The sequence below is a fragment of the Tenebrio molitor genome, chromosome 1, assembly GCF_963966145.1.
Source record: "Tenebrio molitor chromosome 1, icTenMoli1.1, whole genome shotgun sequence".
In the NCBI taxonomy this organism is placed as follows: Eukaryota; Metazoa; Arthropoda; class Insecta; order Coleoptera; family Tenebrionidae; genus Tenebrio; species Tenebrio molitor.
The window spans coordinates 11,959,361-11,987,338 of NC_091046.1; the positions used below are offsets into that span (position 1 = coordinate 11,959,361).

At 35.5% G+C, this 27,978-nt stretch overlaps 1 protein-coding gene across 1 annotated transcript; it reads left to right on the forward strand.

Moving 5' to 3' along the window:
• The first annotated feature begins 15,726 nt into the window (after positions 1-15,726).
• Positions 15,727-26,396, forward strand: Deaf1 (deformed epidermal autoregulatory factor 1). The gene is made up of 3 exons (XM_069044054.1): positions 15,727-17,411; positions 25,196-25,686; positions 25,742-26,396. The coding sequence occupies exons 1-3, from the start codon at positions 16,808-16,810 to the stop codon at positions 25,925-25,927; spliced, it is 1,281 nt and encodes a 426-aa protein (XP_068900155.1). The 5' UTR covers positions 15,727-16,807; the 3' UTR covers positions 25,928-26,396.
• The last annotated feature ends 1,582 nt before the right edge of the window (positions 26,397-27,978 follow it).

The window sequence follows — 27,978 nt, forward strand, 5'->3', positions numbered from 1 at the left end:
TTTACAATCCCCCGATCCGATAAATTTTGGCCCGGCCTATGGTCAGATTTGATTGCTGATGTGGTTTATGAAAAGCTACGGTGGATTGGCACATGTGCGTGGAATCTCCAGCAGTGAGCTAGCACAGTGGACCGTAAAAATGGGGTTCATGATAAACATACTTGTATACGCCAGGACATGTACCCGCCGGAGCTCAAATTAAAGCGCGCCAATGAATGAGAGGAAAATAATTCTTGGTCAATCAAAATCAAGACCACTTGTCACCTGCTCCATGAACCCGTTCCAAACGAGCATACTTGGGGTGTTCGATGATTTTCCATACAATCAGAACCAGAACAAGTCTGGAGCTGAGGGCAGTATTTCTCCACCAACTTCACAGACTCTCTTCAAGTTTTTAACCACACATACTAAATTACGTTAAAATAACTTATTTGATTGGTTTAGGCCCTATACGTGATGTTTGATGCGCTGAAAACTTGTTTTCATTTATTTTTCCCAAATTCCATCTTTAGAGGTTTTCGGTTATATGCCACTTTTGAGAGAAGTATTGGACCTGCAGCTGCCTGTCGGATCTCAATTTAAAGCTAAATAAATACACTTCAAGTTCATTGCCCATGACTTTTCTCATGGGGCGAGTATTTTTGACGATATTTAATAAAATAAGAGACGTAAACAAAAAAAATTCACTTCTTGGAAAAAATATCCAATTTTTGAAGAGCTCTATCTCGGAAACTGCTGCATGCACAAAGTTCTCTTGGGCCTCAAACTGTAGCGAATTTAATCTAGTTTAAAAAAGGTAACTTCAACTTTTTCTGTGAGACTCATATCTTAGGAGATATTGAGCAAAAACTGAAAATAGTGCAAAAATTTTGCTGTTCTTTGGCTACCACCCAGCGCGAAGTTGCAAATTTGGTGTTTTACTCTTGGCTGAGATCCAAACAACATATTAAAAAATCAGAACTATATGACCTTTTGCAAGGTCGGACCCTTTTTTATGTTTATATTAACTGGACTACAATAAATTAATGAATTTATTGTTCGTGTACAAAAATCCTTCATAACTTGATTGACTGCTGTTCTCTGCTCAGTCAGATTAATTTTTGTGTTGGTAAGCATTCTATTACTACTCGTAGTAAAAACTTATTCTATTTATCAACTCCAAGAACGGATTTTCTTAAATTTTCTCCTTTGAACAACATGCTTAATATTTCCAAGTCTGTTGGTGATCTCGTTGATCTGTTCTCCTGTAGCATTGAAGGGTTAAAATCGTTGGATTTGTCTGATATTTAATTTGTATAGGTCGAATTATACGTGCTCTTATTGGTATTTTCCTGTTGAGCATGAAATTAATAATAATAATAATAATAATAACAATAATTGACATTTATAAACCAGAAAGTTGTTAGAAAAGTTGTTACATTTATAAACCAGAAAGTTGTTTAGAAAATGACAATTACAAATTATATTTTGACCGCACAGTTTTAACTGACATTCACATTCAGCATAACAGACCAGACATTATTATTTTAAATAAACAACAAAAGCAAGCATATCTTTTAGATATAGCTGTTCCAAATTCACACAATATAACACAGACATATAATACAAAAATTAATAAATATTTAGAACTCTCCGTTGCTATGAGAAATCTTTAGTGTTTAGAAAAAAATTCGATTTTACCATTTATAATTTCAGCAACAGGAATAGTACCGCAATCTCTTTTTAAAAATTTAAAAATTTTGGACTTAGAGAACACATTGGTGGTTGAAATTCAAAAAGGTATATTATTATACTCATGTCACATCGTGAGGAAATTCCTTAACATTGACACAGAACATAAAACACAAAAAAGTCAAAATGTGGAGGCGAGACGCCGGTAATTATGTTGATAAGCACTGCACTATTACTTGATAGTATTATCCGTAATAGTGTATGTACTCCGGCAAAATTGCCGTGCCGCCGGGTGGAGGTGGGATAGTACAATTGAAAATCGCATTCATGAATCTACTATCCAATGAGAAAGCTATGTTTATTGTTATAATTTTGACAACTCTAGGTGGTATACTTATTATGATATGTTCCACATTATTTGTAATCAATGTAATCAATTTTGTAAAGCGTTTAATTACAGTGCCATCATATCAAATAATAAAAGCTAATGGCGGTGGCTGCCGATGAAATAAACACTAAAAATATTATTCCTGCTGAAACATACACGAGACATAATAGAACAAAATATAGAAACATTATAAACATGATAATTGATAAATTTCTATTTCATTTAAAAACATAATTTGTCGAGATGTTACAGAAGCAGAATAAAATATATACAGAATAATGTATAGAAGAACAGTATGATTTCTGTTAATTTTTGCAAAAATTTTGTAATTTTTTTTTCTAGAAAACGGAAACTAATTTTAAGTATATGTATATTATAAATTTTGTATTCAGCATATGAAGATTAATAAAAAAAGTACTTTACGCGAAGAATACTTTTTTAAAGTCAAAATTTGTAGACTAGTGTAATTAGGTAATAGTGAAAATTGCGATCAAATATCAAGTTAAAGAAAGCTGGAATCCAAGACCGTTTATGGTAGAGCTGAATAGGATAGCTCGTAATGTGATGGCCCCCCAATAAATCTTTTTGACGCAGGGCTGTCGCTTCCCTCGAAACCATTTTTCAGGTCAGTACTGGTGAAATTCCAGTGTATCGTAGAAACGATTCGCAGCTACTTTTCATCCGTAAAGAATTTCTTTTTTAATAAAAAATGGATATTTTAGAAAACTGAATATTGAATAATTTCAACGTCATTACGTAATTAATTTGAAAATTTCTTCAGAATGTTTGCCGAAATTGCTAGGCGTAAAATAGTCGACTTCGGTCCTGACAGGGTAAGTATTATTTGCTGATGGGGTGTTGGAAATCTTACTTCTGGTTTGGCTTGTGATTACTTAATTAGGCAGTTAGTGTAACTACGTCATAAATTCCTGTAAGTTGTGCGGCACCTTCATTAATTGCAAATAATCGGTAATGTGATGCATTTTAATTTTTTTTTTAACGTCCGTCAAAAAAAGTGCAAGCTTTTTCATTCGTTAAAAAAAGTGCAATAGCGGTTCATTTTTGCACGCATTTTGTGTTAGAAAAAGTGCCGTAGCGTGTCATTTTTTAAAGCAATTATAGAATTTTTCATTCATAATTAGTATTTTTTTTAACAAGTTCGTATGTAAATTGGGATTTTTTTGGCATGAGTGGGCCACTTTAAAACGCGAGTAAAACGAGCGTTTTAAAAATTCACGGGTTCACACAGGAGAAAATTTTCAAATTTTGAGTGTCCAAAAAATTGTTATCCAAACTTACGGGCGCCAAAAATTTTTGTATGCAACTTGTTAGTAAAGTATTTTTTTTTTACTCGGCGGATTTGCAAATTTTCCTTCTCGTAAAAAAAAGTATAACTTTAGTCACTTGTTGCATAATAGTTATTTAGACAACAAGTGTTTGAAGTGCAACTTTTTTTCATAAGTGTGGAAGTTTATTAAACGAGTCGTAGACGAGTTAAATAATTCACACGCGTGAAAAAAAAGCACGCTAACACGAGTTGTCTATAAACATTTTTAAAATTTCATAAATCAAAACCTATTTTAACTGTAATTTGTGCTTCCATTTTGGTCAAGTGCGGTGGCCGGTTGTGGTAACTACGGAAACATTATATGTATGTTTATTGTTGTAAAATTAATTTGTCAGTTTTTGATAAGCACTGCACTATTACTTGATAGGAATATCCGTAATAGTGTATGTACTCCGGCAAAATTGCCGTGCCGCCGGGTGGAGGTGGGATACGTTGTTATGTCAGTTTTATGTCAGTCTCAATAAAAGTCAAAATGAGTGATTCAGATGAAGATCCTGAAATTACTAGTGGACTAAAGAAAGGTGGGTTTAATGTTACTAATTGTTCTAATCGATATTTCAATTTTCATTTTGATGAATTACTTCTCTGTAGAATACGTAGGTATATCGTTCATTCATGGATTAAAACCAAGCAGTTAAAAAAAGTTGCTGACATCATAACTTTTTTTCATTAAGTGAAAAAAAGTGATACTTCTAACACTAAAATCAATGAAAAATAGTCACCTTTATTTAATGAAATTTTAAAAATAACTATTTTATTTTCAAATTTATGTTTTCTATACTATTAGGATGTCCAAAAAGTTCTGGGCGTTTTTGTGGTATTGTGTTTCTCGATATAAAATAAATGTAAAATCAATTGGTATTTTTTTTTAGTTTTTTAAAATAGGAAGTACACTTGTCCATTAACAATTTGACGTGTCTCAGTTAAATAATTTTCAATTGGTTACATTCTGGTAATTGATTGTTTATCATGGAAAAAGAACGAAATCGTAATTTAATGTTATATGAATTTAAATGTGGACATTCAGCGGCAGCAGCCACAAGAAATATATGCAGAATTGAAGGTGCGGGGACGGTAAAAGAGTCTACTTGTCGGCGATGGTTTGCGAAATTTCGGACTGGGGAGGAAGGTCTTAGAGATAAAAATCGTTCGGGACGACCGTTAGCTTATAATCTTGAAGACTTCCGACAAACCATTGAAGGCAATCCAAGGACTAGTGTTCGGAGATTGGAAACAGAACTCCTGTTGTCAAAATCCACCTATTGGAATCATCTTCATCGTATTGGAAAAGCGAACAGAAGGGCCCGGAAAGTTCCCAGAGAATTAACGGCTGAACAGAAGCAACGACGTATCGACCTGTGTCGTCAATTACGCCAAAATGCCTTTGATGGACGATTTTATGGGCGAATCATTACATGCGACGAAAAATGGATCTTTTTTCAAAACCCAGATCATGCTAATCAATGGATTACACCTGGTCAACCTGCTCTACCAGTACCAAAAATAAATTCTTTTGGGAAAAAGGTTATGTTAAGTGTTTGGTGGAATTCAGAAGGAATGGTTCATTTTGAAATGATTCCAAATGGTCGTAGCATTACCGCCGCACTTTATTGTCAACAATTGGACCGAGTTCAAGAATCTCTGCGTCTCAATTATCCTGCATTGGTTAGCAGAAACCAGGTAGTGTTTTTGCAAGATAACGCAAAACCGCATACCGCACTGTTAACAAAGGCAAAGCTGGATGAATTAGGGTGGGAAGTTCTATCCCATCCACCCTATAGTCCAGACCTTGCCCCATCAGATTATCATTTGTTCCGCTCAATGGAACACTTCCTAAGAGGACGGGAGTTTGAAGATATCGACCAGGTTGAAACTGCTTGCCAAGAGTTTTTTAACTCGAAAGAGCCCATCTTCTATCGTCGTGGAATTGAGCTTTCGGGACAAAGATGGTTGGAAGTCGTTGACAATAACGGCGAATATTTAGTTTAAATGTTGTTTAATTTTTTAAGTAATAAATATATATTTATTTTTCTTAAAAACGCTCAAAACTTTCTGGACACCCTAATAGTTTATCTTTATCGCCTCCTGACGCGAAACCCAATTGACTCGTATCCCACCTCCACCCGGCGGAACGGCAATTTTGCCGGAGTACATACACTATTACGGATATTACTATCAAGTAATAGTGCAGTGCTTATCAACATAATTACCGGCGTCTCGCCTCCGCATTTTGACTTTGTTGTGTATTATGTTCTGCGTCAATGTTAAGGAACTTCCTAACGATGTGACATGAGTATAATAATATACCTTTTTGAATTTCAACTACCAATGTGTTATCTAAGTCCAAAATTTTTAAATTTTTAAAAAGAGATTGCGGTACTATTCCCGTTGCTGAAATTACAAGTGGTAAAATCGAATTTTTTTCTAAACACCAAAGATTTATCATAGCAACGGACAGCTCTAAATATGTATTAATTTTTGTGTTATATGTCTGTGTTATATTATGTGAATTTGGAACAGCTATATCTAAAAGATATGCTTGCTTTTGTTGTTTATTTAAAATTATAATGTCTGGTCTGTTATGCTTAATATGAATGTTAGTTAAAATTGTTCTATCAAAATATAACTTGTAACTGTCATTTTCCAAACAACTTTCTGGTGTATAACTATAATGTGGTTGTGTATTCTTTAATAAATTGAATTTAACAGCTAAATTCATGTGTATAATTTTAGCGAATATATCGTGACGTTTTTTATATTCGCTTTGAGCCAAAACGGTGCAAGAAGAAATTTTGTGTTCAATTGTTTCCCCTTCAGTTCCGCAAATCCTACATTTATCAATTATCGATTGTAAACCGCATATGTGTTTTTTATAATTTCTTATATTTATAACACGATCTTGTATTGCAAATATAAAACCCTCCGTCTCAGGGTGAATATTTGATTTCTTAAGCCATGCATGAGAGGCCTGAATATTAACTTCCGGTTGTTCCAGTTCTTTAAAGTATCTCCCATGTAAAGACTTCTGTTTTATATTTGCTATTGTGTCAGGTATATTTGGCTTAACAATGTCTGAAATTATATTATCACTTAAATTTAAAGGTGTTTAGCCTTTATCGGCTGAAACCAAAGCATTGAAAAAGGTGTTATCACGAGCTCTATTGAGGAAATAATTTTTTAGTGAAGCAATTTGATTTTTTAGCAGTATTTCTAGATTTGAAAAACCCCTACCACCGTTTTCGCGTGGTAAATTAAATCTTTCAATAGCAGATTTAGGATGGTGTTTACTAAATTTGGTAAAAAGAACTCTAGTTTTAATGTTTATGTTCTGTAAATTAGTTTTGGACCATTTTATAACACCGAAAGAATAGGTCAGTAATGGAACAGCATATGTATTAACTGCTTTAATTAAATTATTACCGTTTAATTTTGATTTTAAAATAGATTTAATTCTTAAATAAAATTGCTTTTCTAAATTTTCTTTTATAATTGAATGTTGAATATGATTTGATTGATTATGTTTAGGACTGTAACCCTTTTGTATGCTGTGTTTTACTGGGTTGTTGCGATCGAATTGGACGCTTTGAGATGGACGTCTTTATTCGAGAAAAAATAACTGTCACTTTTGTTGAGTACTTTATTCGTCTCTGGTTTCTAGTTATTCTCTACCTACTATTTACAAAATTTTACCTTAAATACTACCTACTTCTAGAAAAATGAGGGTGGGGGTGTAAGCACCCGTCCAGACCTTCGTGGGTACAGTTGGACGTAACAGAAATGCAACATGCCGCCCACCATTGAAATAAAAATGAGAATGTGTACATACATATTTTTGTTTCAATAAGACCTTAATACTATGAACAATGAAATACAAATAAATAATTAACAACAAAAAAAAAAAAATGCTCGATTGTTAACCGCATAACCGAAAATTCATTAGTCTGTGGGCAACGGACACAAATAGTTTATCGAACGTTTGAATTCACTTGAATTGCACTTCACTGACACTACACGCACCACCTTGTCTGGTCCGGGATGCAGCTGAGTGATGCGGCCAAGTTTCCACTGCAGTGGAGGTGCATTGGTTTCCTTGATTAGCACTAATGAACCCACATGCGGCACCTTGTCCTTGGATGTGATCCACCGGGTTCGTTGCTGTAGCGTCGTAAGGTACTCGTTGGACCAGCGCTTCCAAAAGTGTTGTCGAATTCGCTCGACGTGTTGCCACCGTGAGAGTCGATGGATGTTGACATCTGTGAGGTCGAACTCCGCTGGTGCATTGAGAGGCTCGCCGACGAGAAAGTGGCCGGGGGTTATATAGGATAAGTCATTGGGGTCGTTGGAAAGAGGACAGAGAGGACGTGAGTTCAGGATTGCTTCAATAGAGGTTAAAACAGTGTACAGTTCCTCAAATGTCAAATTCGCGTTCCCAATTACCCTTTTTAAATGATTTTTGACACATTTAATATTTGCTTCCCACAAACCTCCCATATGGGGACTACGTGGTGGAATGAAATGCCATTCTATATTGTGATCAGATTGAATTCTTTTTTGTAACTCGTTTTTTGATCCAATAAAATTCGTGGCGTTGTCAGAGTAAAGTTTTGAAACCATACCCCTTCGCGATATCAAACGTTTAAGTGCATTTAGAAATGACTCGGTTGTCAAATCACCAACCAATTCAACATGTACTGCCTTTGTTGTCATACATATAAATAACGCAATATAGGCCTTAACTATTCGCTTACCGCGACCTCTACCTTCCTTGAGGGAAATTGGACCGGCAAAATCTACACCACTAATTAGAAAAGGACGATTTTGAGTTACTCTATCGGATGGTAAATCACCCATGATTTGATTGAATGTGGTAGGATTTGTTTTGAAACACCTGATACATCGATGTATGACTTGTCGTACAGCATCACGTCCCGCAATTGGCCAATATTTTTGTCTTATATAGGCTAATGTGCCTTGATGACCTGCATGTAATTGACATTCGTGAGCATGTCTGATAATTAATGTCGTGACAAAATGTCCCTTTGGAAGCAAAATAGGAAATTTTTTATATGCACTTATTGAACGTGAATTACGCAATCTTCCGCCCACCTTGATCAATCCGTCTGTATGGTCGATAAAGGGGTTAAGAGATTTGATTTTACTCTTGTTAGAAACTAAATTGTTATTCTTTAAAAGTGACAATTCTTGGTGAAATGATTCCAACTGGACCAGTTTTAATATTGTATTGGTTGACGCACTTATTTCCTGTGGAGATAATCTGTTACCTGCGATTCGTTCAGTCTTTACTTTACGACAGTTGGAGATAAATCTTTTACAGTAACCGATCACGCGCTGTAATTTAGGAAATGTTGAAAAACGTCCCAAAATCTCTAGGTCCAATTCACATTGCGTTACGAAAGTGTTTGTTTTGACTTCTGGTATATTTTCTGACCGCGTGTAGTTAGATATATGATTGCAGCGCCATGTATCAGGGTGTGAATGTAACCAACTTGGACCATGAAACCATAATTTTGAATTACGTAATTGACTAGGTAATAAGCCCCGCGATATTATATCGGCTGGATTTTCTTCACCTTTTACATGATACCAACGGTCGCTATCCGTTTGTGATTGAATCTCTGACACCCGATTAGCAACAAAAACCTTCCACTGTGTGGGCTCACCCGAAAGCCAAGACAATACGATTGTACTATCCGTCCAAAAATAATGATCATCAATTTTGTGAGAAATGATTGGATACACTTTGTTGAATAATTTAGCTAATAACATCGCCGCTGACAATTCTAATTTTGGTAATGATATTGTTTTGATAGGTGCAACTCTGGATTTGGCGCAAAGAATGTTAACATGACAATTTTGTTCTTGATCTATGAACTTAATATACAAAACCGCACCGTAAGCTGCTTGAGAAGCATCACAGAAACCGTGGAGCTCTGTGCGCTTAATTTTCTGTTTTCCCAAAACAAAACGAGAAATTGAAATGTCGTGCAAACTAGGTAATTCTTCTACAAACTGTAACCACAAAATTTTAATGTTTTCAGGAACTGATTGATTCCAATCTATTTTTAAAAGCCATAGTTTTTGCAACAGAATTTTTGCCTTTGTAATTATTGGACCAATTAATCCCAAAGGGTCAAATAATTTTGAGATGGTGGATAAAATTGTTCGTTTTGTGATTGTTGACACTTCAGTGTCGGGTTCATACTTGTAATGTAATGTGTCTTGTTTATTGTTCCAAAATAAACCTAAAGTTTTATTAATTTCCTTGTCTAAATTTAAGAATTCTGATTGGGATTCATTAGGTGGTAAAACATCAGATTCATTCGAGACCCATTTACGCAATTCGAAACCTCCTAAACTGAGACATTTAATCAGCTGATCTCTTAATTCAATCGCGGTTTCCTTTTTGTCCACGGAATGTAATAGATCATCTACGTAAAATGAATTTTGTATGACTGGACATGCTAATGGATACGTTTTCTCATTTTCTAAAGCTAGCTGCATTAAACACCGAATCGCTTGATATGGAGCGCATGTTGTTCCGTAAGTTACCGTTTTAAGCCGAAATACTTGTAGCGGATCATCGGGATGATTTCGCCACAAAATTCTCAAAAAGTCCCTATGAGCAGGGTCAATGAATATTTGTCGGTACATTTTTGTGATATCGCTGCATAAAACAATGCGATGTATTCGAAAATTTACAAGAATATGAAATAGGTCCTTTTGTAGGGTAGGACCCCCCATCAAGTTATCATTTAAGCTCAGATTGTTCGATGATTTGACTGAACCATCAAAAACAACTCGCAATTTTGTCGTTAAACTGTCGATTTTGAACACCGCATGATGCGGTAAATAAAAATGTTTATTGTTTAAGACATCGATATCCTTAGACGGAACTACCTCCATATGGAGATCACGTGACAATTTTCGTTCTAGTGATTGAAATCTCTTTAATGCTTGGTCAAATGAGAGACCAATATTCGGACTTTCACTTTTGAACATCAATGGTACCTGAAATTTACCGTTAGCAAGCCGTTTGTGACATTCTAGGAATTGTTTCTCGCACCTTTCATGTTCTCTGGACAGAATTGGTTTATGGTCTATTTCCTCAATTTGCCAAAACTTGACCATCTGTTTTTCCAAGTTCTTGCTGGAGAAAGTGCAGATCGTCTTTGTGTTTTCTTTGTTACTGTCCCAACAACCGCCCAAAATCCACCCCAGCTGGGTATTTTGAGCTATCAACCGTTTGGCGGGACCTAATTGCACCTTGCCGACGCACAGTACCTTCCAGAACAGCTCGTTTCCGAGAAGAAGATCAATCGGACCGGGTTTATTGAACGTCGGGTCCGCCAATTTTATATTACTAGGGATTTTGAAAGTGTCGTAAACTAACGGACTGGCTGGGATGTTTTGAGTGATCTTTGGCAACACTAAACATTTTACTGAAGCTTGGAATTTATTGAAATTCGATTTGAAAATTAGCGTGGTACTTTTGTTTACCTTGCTGTGACTGTTGTTTACCCCAGATAACGTGATGTTTGTATTGTAGGATGGCAAATTTAAGATTTTCAAAACTGACTCAGTGATGAAATTTGACTGTGAGCCACTGTCTAGAAGAGCTCGTAATTGGGTGAAATTTCCTGCTTTATCTTGCACCTGCACCAGTGCCGTTGACAAAATGCCATTGATTGGCAAGGTAGTGCTCGAATTTAGTACATTTACATGATTGTTAATTTCATCCAATTGCTCCGATGTGTCCTTGTGTAACAATGTATTGTGTGTATTACTGCCACACACTCGGCAACAACCACCTTTGCAGCTGTCTGAATCATGATTTGTTCTTAAGCAATTTTTACAAAGTTTTCGCTTGTTAATTTGATCAATTCTGTTTGATACCGCTAAGCTGAGAAACTCCTTGCATTGATACAAGTAATGATTTGACTTGTTACAATATAAGCATTTTTTGGTGGTAGTTTCATTTTTGACGCTAACAAACGATTTTTGCGATTGTTTGGGTTTTTCAATTGTTGATGATTTTCCCTTATATGAATCGCTCAAAGCTTCTAACGTGAGACAATGATTTGTTAGTATATCGCTAAATTCTTTCAGTGTCGGAATGTTTGTTGTTTTGCAAGATGTTTCCCATTCTCTGCGGGAATGATAATCTAATTTTGACAACATTAACTGAATGAGAATGATATCCCAACTTTGTACTGGAATATCTAAATTTTGCAATATACTTAAATTGGTCGAAAGCCCATCTAACAGTTGTCTTAGGGACGCTGGCGATCCCTTTGTTACCTGCGGTAGATTTATTATCGTATTGACGTGCTGTTGTACGATAATCCGTTTGTTCTCAAACCGAGATTTTAAAAGATTATAGGCTGTAACGTAATTGTCATGGGTGATTGCTAAATGAACAATTAGCTTTTGTGCTTCCCCCCTTACACTTGATTTTAAATAATGAAACTTTTGTATGTTGGTTAAGTCATTACGCTCGTGAATCATAGAATCAAATGTATTTTTGAAATTTACCCAATCAATATAATTTCCCTCAAACGAAGCTAGGTTTATTGGCGGGAGTTTGGCTATTACACTTTCAGCAATACCTTGACTTGAATTGACTGATGTTGACGATGATGTAAGTGTATGTGACTCTAAATAACTGCTTACATCCGCGATAACTTTATAGTAATCAGTTTCAAAACTCTCTCGATACGCTTCTTCATCATCTTTTAATAATTCAATTGACGTTTGAATGTCATTAAAATCGTTGAAGGTTTTGTTTAAAACTTCTTTCCGAATTGAAATTTGTTTTGCGTGTGCAATATTTGATTTGTGATTTTCAAAAAATGTTGTGAATCGAGTTAAACTTGACTTTAATATCGCGCGTCTTTTCAATAGCTCTGGTAATTCTGCCATAATCAATTTGAGAAACTGTTCTACTGATAGGAAATGACTGGAAAATGGGACTGACCTTTTGTTTGTTGAATTCGACTTGCTTGTACCTCTGGCGGATACGATGTCACCTTGATGTTCCACAGCCGGTGAATCCGATTCGAGGAGGACCACACGGTTTGCTTGTTTCACTGTAGCGACTTGAGTTGATTTGGATTCCAATGTTTTGTTTGTTACACTTTTTTAATGCACTGTCACTGGATCCGGTTCGAAGGACCAAAAATGTTTAGGACTGTAACCCTTTTGTATGCTGTGTTTTACTGGGTTGTTGCGATCGAATTGGACGCTTTGAGATGGACGTCTTTATTCGAGAAAAAATAACTGTCACTTTTGTTGAGTACTTTATTCGTCTCTGGTTTCTAGTTATTCTCTACCTACTATTTACAAAATTTTACCTTAAATACTACCTACTTCTAGAAAAATGAGGGTGGGGGTGTAAGCACCCGTCCAGACCTTCGTGGGTACAGTTGGACGTAACAGAAATGCAACAGATTAATACCTAAATATTTATAAAATTCTCCTTTATTTAAATTTTTAATGATTTCTCCTTCTTGAGTTATATATTCTAAATGTTCGTAATGACCGCGACATATTGATTGCATTTTACACTTATCAATACCAAAACTCATCCCAATATCATTTGAGAAATTTTCAGTTATTGTTAGTAAAGATAAAATGTGATTCTTTTTTGATGCATAAAGTTTTATGTCATCCATATAAAGAAGGTGATTTAATTTGGATAGTGTGGTCTTATTAAGTCTAATATTGAAACCATATCCAGTGCTATTTAATAGATTTGTCAAAGGATTAATGGCTAGACAAAACCATAAAGGACTTAAAGAATCTCCTTGATAAATTCCCCGTTTAATTTGAATAGGCTCGGATTTTAATTTATTATTGTTTATTGATAAATTTAAAGTAGTTCTCCAAAATGTCATAACATGAGATAAAAAGTTAATCAAATCCAAATTAATTTTATAAATTTTAAGAATTTTAATTAACCATGAATGTGGTACTGAATCATAGGCTTTTTTGTAGTCTATGAATGCGGTATAAATATTTCTATTACATAAATAATAGTTATTTATGTATTAAGGGCATAATCGACAATTATACCCGTGGTACTATGGCGGACAATAAATTTAGGCCGGCAAATTTCTGACATTTCAAAAAAGTCAATGCAAGCGACCATTTATTGTTATTATGACTGATGTGTCAGTTTGTCAAACTGAAGGTTTTCAAGCTGTTTGGCGTTTCCTTCGCCTTTTTCGTAAGTTACAGATCATGACGCACTAGCATAACTGATTTGTAGGTAGTAGCACTTCTCTCTGGTGCACGCTTCTTTCCCCAATTTTAATTTTGATTATCGCTGTCACGATGACAAGAATGACAAAAATCGAAAATGGGGTTAGTTGAACATAATGCCAGCTTCACATTTTGATGTCAACTCAATGACAGGCCGGCCTAAATTTATTGTCCGCCATAGTACTATCGCGGCCAAAATACTTTGGTCGTCACTTTTTGACACTTCAAATGTAAATCAAGTATTAATGTCAATATACATGACAATTTCAAATTATTCTTGTCAAAAATATGGCACCTTCAGTTTTTGATAAATATAGAATCGTCTTACTTGCTTCTGAAGGTTGTCTAAACCGCGACCACGTTGATCTTTTGCTTTTGAACCCTGCCTCCGCAGCTGGGATTTACCCCATCCGTATGACACTGATAGATTAAAATAATTTTGACAGTAGTAAAAAATAAGGTTAAACATCCTAAAGTTTGCTTTACAATTGAATGTCATTTATGTCACATTGACGACCAAAGTATTTTGGCCACGATAGTACATACAACGTTTTATTCTATTTTATAATTTCTAAAAGATTCAAACAAATATTTAGTATTCCTTAAAAGAAATCAACTAAAAGTTGTGTCCATGCAAATTTAGTTAGCTATTTTGATGTTGTTAGGGTTACTGTGTATATAATGTATGATTTTCATTAATAAAGTAATGTTTGATACTACCTATTTTTTGAATTAAACCAACCGTTGCTTGGCAGATTTTTGACAGATCTATGCCATAAAGGCCAATTTATGCCCTCATTTGGGGGCGTATAAAGACGATTATTGACTAAAATAGAATAAATAAAAAATGGGACAGGCTTATAGCTCCATTATGTGTGTCGCTTCCTAGACAAGCGTAAAATTTTTTCGATAATAATTAGAAACCGCGTATTCGCAAAAATGGTAGGTAAGTGTTGGACCACTGTTGTGGTACCTATAGATCTTTCAAAGCTTGTATTTTATCTCCTGTGTAAGAGAATTTTAAAAACGCAACAGAAAAACTACCTCTTCCACCCCAAACACGTGGCTCATAAATTATGTTCTGAAAGGTCCTTGACTCGGGGGTGATTTTTAACAGTTCCACAGGCGAGAGAGGCAGTGTGGGCTTGGCAGCTGAAACCGACGGGCTGTCCAAGGTACGAGTACGAGAGTGACGGCAGGTGAATAATTGTGATCCGGGAGTGGTGTAGTGAATAGAGATACAGTTACCAGATGTGTTGGTAGCAGGTTCGGGCAACCTGGGCTATAGATCAGTACCTTAATGCGTAAAACCTCCCTATACCATGGTATGATTCCTGAGCACCGGATGTCTGGGTGGGGCACCTTTGGCTCATGACACGGCTAGGCCGTTGACCGGGCGCGTCTCGTAGAGATGGCTGGTGGTGGCAACCAAATGCACCGATCATACGTTGCTGGTCAAAAGGTTATGAGGTCATCCCGGTCCCCAGGTACTGAGGGGGCATAGTGACGTATGGAAGTGGGTTGTAGGCTCATACTCTGGCCGTGGCGGTCTTCCTCTGTGGAGACTGCGGGCGGGCTGTGCACCCCAAACTGCACACGGGGCTATTACAGGTGCTACTAGAACATCCAACGCAATCCCGGAATGTAGCGCTCTGAAGACGACGCCAGTGGTTCGAGCCCCTCATCATGATAGAAGCTAGGGGGAGGAATCCCCCGGGTGAGTCACTGTATGACCTTGATTCGCGACAGATGTGTCAGGTGTTTATCATTTACATGTTGTACCGTCCCATTGAGCAAACCCGTGTCCGGACCTGTGCTTTACCCTTCGAATGACTGAATGAGGTGGAGGTGAGTCCGATTGTAGATTATCGTATGACTGTAGCTGAGATTGTCTAATTTAATGTGTACCGATGAGTCTGATCGATTAATTATCAAATATTGAGGGATAACGCCCTTGGGCGAAAATCAAGTCTTACACCTGTAAAAATCTTATTTTATGAATAATGAGGTTTTATTGCGTCGCTGAGATTATAAATTATTTCGACGTAAATGAATTAAAATCAAAATTGCTTACAATGTATAACGTCATTCTGATCGTTAATTTTCACTTTAAAATTCTGGATAAACCGAAATTGTTGTATTGTTGTCATCACACTTCAGAAACTGTCTACTTTCAAAAACAAATTTGTTGATCGCCATTTTGTTCACATGCCGAAAATCGAGTAATCGACACCCTAATCGACACCGTCACCGTCACTCTTTAATCAAGCGTTCAACGCCGTCGCCCTGTTAAAAGTTATTCTGTAATTTTCTCCTCGACTTTTCATTATATTTAATACAGGGTTATTCTAAATGATTGTAGTCGAAGTAGGCCATGCCCATGTTATTACGTTTTTGCCGCTTTCATGTGAACTGTCAGTATTGTCGCTGTCACTATCATTTTTTAGGTGAAAAGTGCTCTGATGAGATTTTTATTTATTTTTGTTAAATTAACGATTGAATCCAGAAATATTGAGTTGTTTTGCACCCAATTTAACTCCCGTGTGTACTCACTTATTCACATCATTTTGATGTTTTTTTGATGTGGAGCGGCAACCATAAATTTTACATTGAGTTTTCACGCCTACTTCGACTACAATCATTTAGAATAACCCTGTATTAACAGAGATTACAATAATTATTAATAATGATTACAAATTGTAAGAGGGTAGGTAGATATATGACAGATTGTTGGAAAGGTCGACGTCGGGTAGAGGCATGAAACTTGAGACAACTTGCAAAATTTAGTTTTAAAGAGTTTCCAATCGTGTACACGTTGAATATTAATTAAATGATTTAAATGGTTCGGAGAAAGGTAAAATGTGGAAGAGAACAAAAGAGAAATGAGCGAAATGTGTCATCGTGGCATTGAGCGTGCAAGGTGATACTTTTCAAATTGGCGCGACGCATGCGCACAAACAGATACGCCGCCTGCATATCGGACACTGTAGTAACCAACAGTGCATCCGTCATCGTCAGCAAATGGAGTGGCGTCATAGAAAATCTTAATTTGCGATAACTAATGAATCGATAATCCCGACAAAGTCCCGAAGAAGTAATAAGTGCACGCATTTTTGGCCATGGAGAACTCAAACTCGGAAGGTGTCGTCCTACCGGACATTTCCGAAGCCGAACAACTTGCGAGTGAGCACGATGGCGGCGAGAATGGCGAATCTGTTGTGGAGACGAAACACCCGCGAGTTTCCGCCGTTTCCGTTAGACACACCGGCGTTCCAGTTTCGTTACCTGTGGGTTCGCTCATCACCAGCACCTTCAATGTCATCACCCAAGACCAGTTACCCCATTTCAAGCCGATGTTGTGCGTCGACAACAACGGCTACATCGCCACCGACGGCTCGGGGGGCGAACTCAAGACCATCGTCATCCAGGGCGACGTCTCAGAGGGAAGCACGGTTTCCACACCGGTGACGGTGTCGGGTCCCAACCTAGGTTCGTGGAACGAGGCCGCTAGTCTGCCCGTGTTACCTGTCAGGTGCAAAAACACTTCCGCCGAGTTGCACAAGAATCGGTTCGGATCAGGGGGCCGAGGTCGCTGCATCAAGTTGGGTTCGTCGTGGTACACGCCTAGCGAATTTGAGGCGCTCTGTGGAAGGGCTTCGAGTAAAGACTGGAAAAGGAGTATTCGCTTCGGAGGGAGGAGTCTGCAGACTTTGATCGATGAAGGTACTGGCTCTTGACCGTGGTTTCGCTATAATTAAGGGTTGTTTATGTTCGATTGCAAGGTTTTCCATGATGCGTGCACTCTTTGTGCGTTGGAAAAACTGCAGGTATGATATGCACAGTGAAAATTGTCTTCAAAGAGTACATATTTCACCATGTCACCTCAGTCATATATTCTTTGTTGATTCCAAAAAAGGGGTAAAAATGCGTGTCTCTAGAGTAATTTGTGAGAGGCAACTACTTTTAAAAGAAAAATTGTGGTTATGTTAATCGTCAAACAACATAGATTTTTAAAATTTAAAGGACTTTTTGTTGGTGTTCTAGTTTGTTTGTAGTAGGTTCAAAAGGTTGACAAAACAATCTACAACTATGTCTGATGTCTCAATAACTCAATAAATTTAAGGTTAATTTCTCATACGCGAAACGGTTTTAAAGATTTTTTTTTAACACAATAGAAGTATGTACTTGATATTTGTACTGCAAAAAAGTCAAAAGTAAATTGATTTTTCTTAAATAACATTGGGCATCGCTGCGTACTACTAAGAATATTTTTATATCATGTTTTTCTTTTCGTAGAATTGTATCCAACAACAAATTATGAAAGCAGTTCAAGACAAGCATTCATTGAAGAAAATAACGTCATTCCAGATGTGTGTTCCGTTGTAGATATTATTTTTTGCAAATACATACTAAAAAACCTTATTAATAAAATATCTATTTTGAAAAATACACCGTTTGTGTGAATTAATAAATAAGAACTGTTTTGGAAAATATTCCTGTTTAGAGATTTGTAAAATCAGCTCGACAGGAGACATTAAAATTTATCTTATAACGTTTTTGGTTGCTGGCGTATGCATTGCGTTAGTTAGCTTTCCATAGTTTAATGCGTCCCTGGCTGCTTTCTATACTTATTTTTTTTTTAGAATTATCTAGATTGTGGCTTTGCTTAACAAGAAATTCACGTCGAAGGCACAAAAATAAATTTTACGAAAACCAAACCAACTACTCTCAACGATTTTTAAAGAATAGTTTAAAACTATTATCGTGATTGTTTTGTTTATCTAAATCAAGATTGGTTCACTTAGGGCCGGTTTCTGGAAACAATTTTAATTAGCCAGTTAGTTAACTCTCCGATAAATCCAAAAATCATGTAATGTGATTGGTGACTGGCGTTTCTAAAGCAACACTTGATTTAACCGGCCGTTAAGTTATCGGGCCGTTCCAGAAACCGGACATTAGTAAATTATTAAAAGGGTATCTGCAATCGTTATATGAATAATAATAAAATGTAAATCATGTAAAAGACAATCAACAGAAGTTCATTTGGTATGAAGTAGACATGTTTAGTTTTGTAGGGAAAGTTGTCCTTGTAATGAATTTGTGATAATTACTAGATAAGAAAAAATAATGTATAGCACCTGCTTGATGAAAATATACCTATACATACATATTTACTACCTTTTATTTTATTTTGTTATTTTGTGATTTTAACAAAATGCAAGGAAGTCAGTCAAGATTTTTTCGTTTTCGTAAGTTACATGCAGATACCTATATAGAAAAAAACAGGTGCGTAATAACTTGGACAACGCCCTTACACACTTGTTTAAAACGTACATTTTTAAAGTTATTTTTGCAATTGTCAAAATTGAACGGTTATTAAGTATATAGAGTGGTTTTGAGATACGTGTGTTAATTTTAGCCAGTATAGCATATTCTCAATAAACCATACTTCTAATCATCCTAGAAATTTGAATTTTGCGGTCAATAAATCTACACTGAAAGTACGGTCGGTGGACAAATAAAACTGGGACCGTCAAGGGTAAAAGGGCGCTTCAACCCTTACCTCTCTAGCCGTCGCCAGGTACCATTGTTGTTTACCATTACGTGGACTAAAAAAATGTTTCAAACTTTAGAAAGTTACAAATACCGTGTGATCAACAATTATGTTGTAGGAGTCATTGACTTCAAATTAATTGACATTTAATAATTTAATAATTTATTACGACGACCTTCCATGGATAATAATTCTTGAATGACAATGGTCGCTTACCCCAAACAACCAGCAACCAGCTGTAAATCATAAACTGGCGGTACGGTCCTGGATTTGTAAGGTGTCGACGACACAGCTTGCAGAATAAGCTTTATTGGAGACCCTTGTAAATCAAACTTTACCACCGTTTAATGATTTCCGTAATTTTAAAATACTACCATAAAAATGCTAAATGCTTTGTTCATAGATGTTTAATGTCGATTTATTCTGTTATTATCCGATAGTGAATTCCAAAAACATCCGAACTATCAACAAAGTTCCGTCAAGTTGTCACACTGATTGTTGACAAAGCTGTTGGAACAGTGGTCAACCAAGTATGTACATTAAAAAGTATAATACTAGAGTATTATATCGGGTGTTTTTTTTAATTTTACCTCGTAGTAGGCGTTGAAGAGTCGATGTGAACGCACCACTCGTGTAAAACGTCAGATTTAAACAGCTGATCGGTGATCCGTAACCCGCATAGTGAGTGCATTCACAATCGACGCCTATTATGAGGCGAAATTTAAAAAAACACCCCCTATAATAATCTAGTATTATACTTTTCAATGTACATACTTGGTTGACCACCCTGCAGCAATACAAATCCTGCCAACTTTTTATGACAGTATCAATTACATACTTACAATTTGTCAACAATTCGAAAAAATGGAAAAACCAAAGAGAATAGTACTTAAAGGCAGAAAAAAGTCCAATTTACACACGAACGAGTTGAATACAACGTTTTTTTGGTAATTGTTCACTTTAACTACTTCTGGAATGAAAATTTTCCTTACCCTTTAGTTATACTAAGACTTGGCGCGACCTTGAGACACAACAAGAGAGAAAAAAAAGGCATTTGCACAAGGTTTGAATGGTGGGACACGATCTAGGAGGACGCGCTGAGGCTGTCTAGCCAGAAAAAACGCGAAAATTCCAGAAGTAGTTTAAGTGAACAATTACCATTACTGTTCTACGAGTTTCTTACAGGCTCTAAATCGCTTAAAATCTTTTAAATTAGCTTCACGTTTCGTTTTGACAAGTTGTGACATTTATCAAAATCCGTTCACGCAGGAGAAAATTCTCAAATTCTGACAGTGTCGAACAAAAAATTTCGTTTTTCATCCGCTCGTTAATCGTTAATTTCATACTGTTGGTATATAGTTCGGTTATCCTTGGCAGAAGTTTAACTTACGGAGTGTATTAAACAGTGAAATAAAAGAATTATAAATATAATAAAAACAACATAAAACATCAAACAACCCGTTATAAAAAAAAAATATAAAATAATTACACGAGTTCCCTAAACTGCCAAATTGATTGAAAAATATTAAATTAAAAATTTAAAGCAAGCCGCAAAATGGATCTTTAGGGACCTAATGATTTAAGTGCATGAAATAGTCATTTTAGAGAGCGAATGCAAAAAAAAATATGCAGTGGAATTAACAGCATAGTTTGTCCTGTAATTAATATGTAATTCTGTTGGGCAAATAATAGTTATTTATGGTATAAGTGGGTTATTTAAGATATTATCCACGAGAGGTACCTACATATTTGTAACCTACAAGGGCTTGCCCGAGTGGAGAGTACTTAATAACCCAATATTCCAAAATTTTTAGATAATAACATTATTAATGAAAATCTGCTCCCGATTGGATTTTATCACCCACGGTGCTAATGGCAACGTGGGTAATAACAACAGACTAGTTGTAGCCCAGTTTACTTAATTAAAACTAACTAGTAAAACACGATATTACTATTGAATATTGGATAAACGAGTATCATTATTATTCTTATTAACTCAGTTCAGACCAGAAAAGCAAATTGAATTGCTTTTTTTATGAGCGAAAAATTCTCTAAAAGTAAAATCAAATGTATTTTTTGTATGTACGAATGGCGTAAAAGTTGTTTTCTTTTAAAATGTTTTTGAAAAATAGACCGCAAAGGAGCATTTAAATTTTTTATTTGAAATTAATAAAACAGTCAATAAAATGGATTTTTTTTAATGCTCGGACTGGTCAACCTAATTCTTAAAAAATGCATCTTATCAGATTGTTGTCATTTTTCGATCTTTTTTTTTGTATGCACAATATCACGTCACGAACAGCTTTTTGAATGCCGTATTTTAATGGAGGTTAGAATTCCAAATGGTGACTATTGATTTAAAAAGTTATTATCTGACGTAAAACAGTTTTCAGTAAATTATGTACTGGTATTCCTTGACTGTAATCTCTTAAAAAATTTCCATGAAATTGTTGCTTGATCCAGAAGAGCAGATATATTTTTCTTAAAGTTTTTCCAACCAAAAAGCAAGCATTGCTTCAAAGTTGATTTTGTAGAAAAATTCCGAAAAAAAATAACTCCATGTATTTAGTATAGACGCTACGTGAGGGATTGTGGAGCCTTAACTAGCCTGCAAAATCGGATCATTAATCGGAATGTTCCAGATTTCTTACTTAAGCCATGAGAGTGTTCAATTCAGTTTCAGATGTTCTTTGTCTTTTGTTTTCATTTTTTCTATAATAATTTGAAATGTGAAGAACTTATGTTTTACGAACTTTATTTTGTGACTGAAAACTGGATTTTTTGTTGTAGTTTCAAATTAAAAAAAAAAACAATTTAGGAACTACATACATATTTCCATTATCCTAATATGTATAATAACATTATAAGAAGTTTTACCACTAGAATGGAAACATTAATAGAAATGACATTTTTTGTAGTTTTTAATTACGACCACTAAATTGACATTTTATGTCATCATTATACAGTGTGGAATAAAATGATATATATACATCTAGTTACCTTTGGAATTTTTGCACATGTAAATTTTCCTGTACCGCTCTACTTTTTTTTTGAAGTGCCGAACTATTAGTTCTGTCAATAAATGTCATCAATCGAATTGACAATTGTTACAATTTACTAAATTGAATTAACAAACGTTGGTGGCCACTTTCAACACTAGCTGTGACTTGCTTTTGTTAGCTCCTTTTTAATTTCAATCTCTACTTTGCATTCATATCACCCCTTCGCAATAAATCACATTTGGAATTTTAGAATATTTTGAGGTTAGGCTTTCTTTTTTTTTATAGAGCGGCATTTTGTATTTTTACAAGGGTAATGCAAAGGTAACTAGATGTAAAACATTTTATTCCACACTGTAAATATTGGTAATTCAGGCTTTTAAAATGAAAGTTTCTCTGGTAACCAGATACCCATACCTGTGGAACAACATAACAGTAACGGATGATGTCAATTTGAAAAATAGTTTTTTATGTTATCCCCTAGGAGATGATTTTTCAGGTGATTTAATATTTAATTCCGATTTACAATAGAAAAAATTGCTGCCCAGTTTTATTTGGCCGCAACTGTACTTACATTATGATGGCTAAAAAAGGAATTAGATAACAGCTGATTAAAATGTGTGAGAATGAATGAAATGAGATACTTTTTGAACATTTGAAATATAATTATTTATTATTTACATTAAAGAGATTTTCACAACCGAAATCTATTCTGGAAACAATTTTTTATATAAATTTTAGCCCAATCGCTATTAATATTTTGTCACAAACATTGTCATTCCCATAATTTACGTAAATAAATCAATGATTTTTTTTTATTTATTTCTATATTTTTTATGTTTATAGGTCAAAGAGAATGTATTGTTTTTGTTGCCAGCACGTATATTTAATGTAATTAATGATACCAAATACAACTTAATTGAAGTAATTTTTTTATTTCGAATCAATTCGTTTACAGTTTGTAAATTATATCCAAGATAGAAACGTTTTGATATGTCTAGGAATATGTTCAAGAGATTGATTTTCATTCTTACTGTTCTTCTATTGGCGCTTCAATTTCATTATACGTGAAGATAACCGGAATGAATCATTAGATTGTTTAATGCACTGTCATACATGTGCAAGCAATTGACTATGGAAACGGAAATTGGTAGTTCGTCATTGTTTTCGGAGTTAAGTGACGAATATCTTGGTAAGATCACATTACTATCATTTTTTTAGTTACAAATTTACAAATCTGATTGATCAACGTTATTGATTTAATTAGAAGAAATTGTTTAGTGAGAAAACCTTCACACCAAAGTTGAATTACTGTTTCAAGTCTTTATTCACCTAAAGAATTTAAAATATTTGGCGGTATATACAGTCTCAAACACATCGTTCGAGATCGAGTTTAAAATAGGTTAATGTTCATCTCAACTATCCATTTATTATTGACTAGATATGATTTATATGCATGCATAAAAAGAAACATCTTAGTTGGATCTTAAGATATAATAAACATATTTTCAGTCGATTGTACCTACCACATAAAGTACCTAGTATTTTTCGGTGTGAATATCTGGACGAAAACCTCATCTTTTCGTCAAAGCTTTATTTTTCGTCCGCTATGTTGTTAAACAGTAAATAACGTTCAACAATCGACAACAGTAAAGTTGTCAATAACAACCTGATAGCACTCAAGGTTGTTAATGAAAATTTTAACCAGTATTTTTATTGCAGTCGACTAAAAAATAATGTATGATACATGGACGAAATAGTTATTTGTATCACTAAGCCAGAAACTGCAGGTTTGCGAGCATGAGTACGGTTTGCACTACGAGTCGACAGACGAGTATTGCAAGTACGAATGCTCGTAAAACAGTTTCTGAACGTGTGATACACAAAATTTTTTGCCGACTTCTGCGGATTTTTGTTAAATGGAAGTTAAAGCACTTGTTTTAATAATTGGTATTAGGGACTTTTTTTGTGTTGGCAACACTTACATTTAAACATTTAAATATTAAAATCAACATCGCTTTTCCTGACATTTATTAAATTTAATTAATTTGTTTTGTTTTTGACATTTTCCTGAAACATTTGTTGTAATAAATACACCAGCCCATATTCAAGAAGTGGCTCGAAACGTAATTTTAATTAATTAATTTTAGTTAAATATTGCTTCTTTGTAGTTTGTACGTTGTTATAAATAGAAAAACATTTTTAACGAGCCATCCACAGAACAAACATTGACGTTTGATAGAATTCTGACAACAAATGCCAACCGAAACCGATGACAACTCAAAATCCCTACTTTTAGCCGGACTAGGCCGGCAATGCATGTGTTTCTGGACGATTTCGAGATCCGTAATTTACCAAATTCCGGCCGGAGGTACGAAAACAATATTTCGGACTCATTGCTGTTGCTGGACAAGGCAAGCCGAGTCCGAAATATTTTCTTTTTCGTCCTTGTAACATAAATAACTATTTTGCACCTCCATTAAAAAAAGTTTTGTTTTGCGGGTCGTTTACAGATGTCCCAGAACTCGCGCGGCATTCGTTAATTGCAAATTCAAATATTTATTTGGAACTCTTCACAAAAATGTCTAGCCAGATTTGTAGGATAGACCAAATAAATGTTGAAATTATTTGTTCATTAATATTAATTTTGCTGACACATAAACAAATAGTTCATGGGACAGTTTAGCTGAAAAATTAATGATTAATTAATTGCTGCTAATAGTGATTTGTTATCATAAAATTGCCACAATTAAAGCTGTAGGGTTCAAAAAAAAGTCCAGACTAAACCGAAGAGCAGAACTCGTAGTTGTCGGCTGACGCGTGAGTTGTGGGACACCTGTATATTTAATTTAGTTTGAGGAAGTTGAACTTTAAATATTTTTTGTTACTATAAATAAGAGTTATTTTAGTCGAGACACTCAGTACGTGCAGAAATAAATGAAATCAATTTGCAGGTATTATTTTGCCGCATGCAACAAGTTGCACATGCGCCGCCTGCTGTGATGATGAATCGGCGACGGGCCCCGTAAGACTGTTCACCCCCTACAAGCGCAAAAGAAGAAAGGAACATGATTCGTCGGGTAAACGGATCTGCGGCGACGACAGCGATGGCAATCACCAGACAAAAGAAGAAGCGTGGCAGAATCTGGCCGAAGGCCTGGACTCGACCGATTATCAGCTGATGGAGCCCGTGGTGAACACGGACCCGGCTGCGTCGCTTAAGAGGTTGGAAGACCTGGCGTGTCAGATAACGCGCTTGGCTAGTGATTTTCGCAAGGGTGTGGAGGAGTTGCGGGAGGCCGTGAACAGACAATCAGAGAAATTCCAAAGAGAAAAAGATGCAGCCGTGCTTGCTGCCAGGGTTGAAGCGCAAGTGGCGGCGCTGCAGCCGGATGGCAGTTCGGATTCCACGTTACAACCGGCTTTGGACGATAACCAGAAAAAGGTAGAAAAAGTAATGAAATTTGTTGTGTTGTTTTTATTTTTGTTGTATGTTGTAGTGCGCTAACTGCAACAGGGAAGCGCTGGCGGAGTGCTCGTTGTGCAGGCGGACTCCGTACTGTTCGACGTTTTGTCAAAGGAAGGATTGGGTCTCGCATCAAGTCGAATGCGTAAGGGGTGTAACGACAGACGCCAATACTCAGCAATCGATTATGTTGATCGTTGAAAGTACAGAACAGCAGTAATTTATAGTTGGAGGATTTCTGTACAAAATCACAAACGGTTGTTTGTTTTTAAGAATAAAATACAAAAGTATTTATCTGTAAATTATGATTAGTCTCGAGCAGTGCAAGTGATCGTTGATGTTTAAATCAATTTACTTGCACATATCCACACGTGTGACACTTACGCTGTGCTCAGATGTTTGAGGATTCAATTCTATGTTTGACGAAAATCCATATTTTATTTTAAAGAATAATCAATCGTGCACGTTTTTGAGCAATTTATGGTTCTGATTTAAAGATTGACACTTGATTGCACGTTTGGGCACAGTGTACCTGGATTCGTTCCAGTGGATTCCTATGTCATCATTTCTTTACAAATGTAATTAAGAATGTACATATGTATATATATATATTTCCTTTTCTAAAATTTGAACTGTTTATTGCTTTAACTAAATACATGAAACGAAACTATTCAAATTTTTATATTTAAGGAGTTGTATTTTTTAAAACCTACCTGTTTGATCCTACAGGAATCCAAAAAAAATAAATCTAAAGGATTTTCGATCGGTGACTTTTGTGATGATTTCTGAGAATGTGGACTAATATATTCTGTGTCGGTATAGTGGAAAAGAATCTCGATTGCTGAATTGTTTGATATAAAAAAGCAGTAATTAAAAGAATTCATTTGTTTTTGTAAGAAGTACATGCGGAGCCAACAACCTGCCCGAAGCTGACATATGAACAGTGGCGTAACCAAACTATTTCAATAGGGTTTTTATTTAATTTATTTAAGATAAATTAAAGTACTGTTGCGAGCATAAAAAGTGGGATATCAAATTTCTGTCAGTTTTGAAAAATTCGATGTAGTTCAAGCTTTATTGTCATTTGGCCTTTGATTATTGTCATAGAAATTTGACACTATTCTAGCCGTAGAGGGATATGGAGGGAGCACTGCCTATGGTGGCAATATAAAGGAAGCGACACGTCGCGAGACCTGTGCGGAGACCTTTTATGACGCCTTTTAAAATGACCGCCAGTACTTCGTGAAATTTCGTGACGAGGGTCGTTGGGCATCAGATGCTTCATAGGCGTCGGTGTTCCGTCATTTTACTGGGATTTGGTTTTTTACACGTGAACCGGTTGGTGAATTGTCTCTGTATTTTTTCAGTTGTATAACTCTGATCTGTTTTTATTTTGAACTAAATATTTACGGTCGTCTTCCTACAATTCCTACAAAAATACAAAAAGTTAAAGAGACCCCACTGGAAAGATGAAATATCTGCGTTAACTTCGGTTTCCCTCGGCTCATCTGGAGACCTTTTATTAGGTCTACAGAAAAGCGCGGTCGTAGCCACTTTTTTGAAGAGTGCTCCCTCCATATCCCTCTACGATTCTAGCTGACAGTTTAAAAATTTATTTTATTCTATTTTAGTCAATAATCGTCTCTATACGCCGCCAAATGAGGACAATTTAGGTCCTCATTTGGCGGCGTATAAAGACGATTATGCCTTTATGGCACAGATCTGTCAAAAATCTGTCAAGCAACGGTTGGTTTAATTATTCAAACAATGGTATCAAACATTATTTTATTAAAGAAAATCATACATTATACAGTGGGTTAGGTAAATGTCCTGCCAAACTTTAACCGCGAGCTACTGGCTTCATGTAGAACTCTGAAAAAATATTTAAAAAATTCTGTCAAAAAATAAATTGGCATTTAATTTTTGAGGTAAATTTTGTTTTAACTGCTTTTAGTCTTCTACGTTGTCCCATAACCTCGTAGGTAAAATTGCGGCATATTTTAAAAATATACCCTGTATGTATATCATATTTTATAAAACGTACGCGAATGCGAAGTAACCTCTTTAAAACAAGAAAACCGCCTGTGTCGGCGTCAGACAAACGCAACCCCTCATAAATCTTCGTCTGCCACGGTCTGCCATAAATTTTCATAAAGTAGAACGGCTCAAATTAATTTTTTTCACGATCGGGAGTAGAAATCAACTTTTCGGATGTCAACATCGTGACAGAAGTAGAGCATTTTCTCCCTAGGGAGCAAATATTTGCAAATA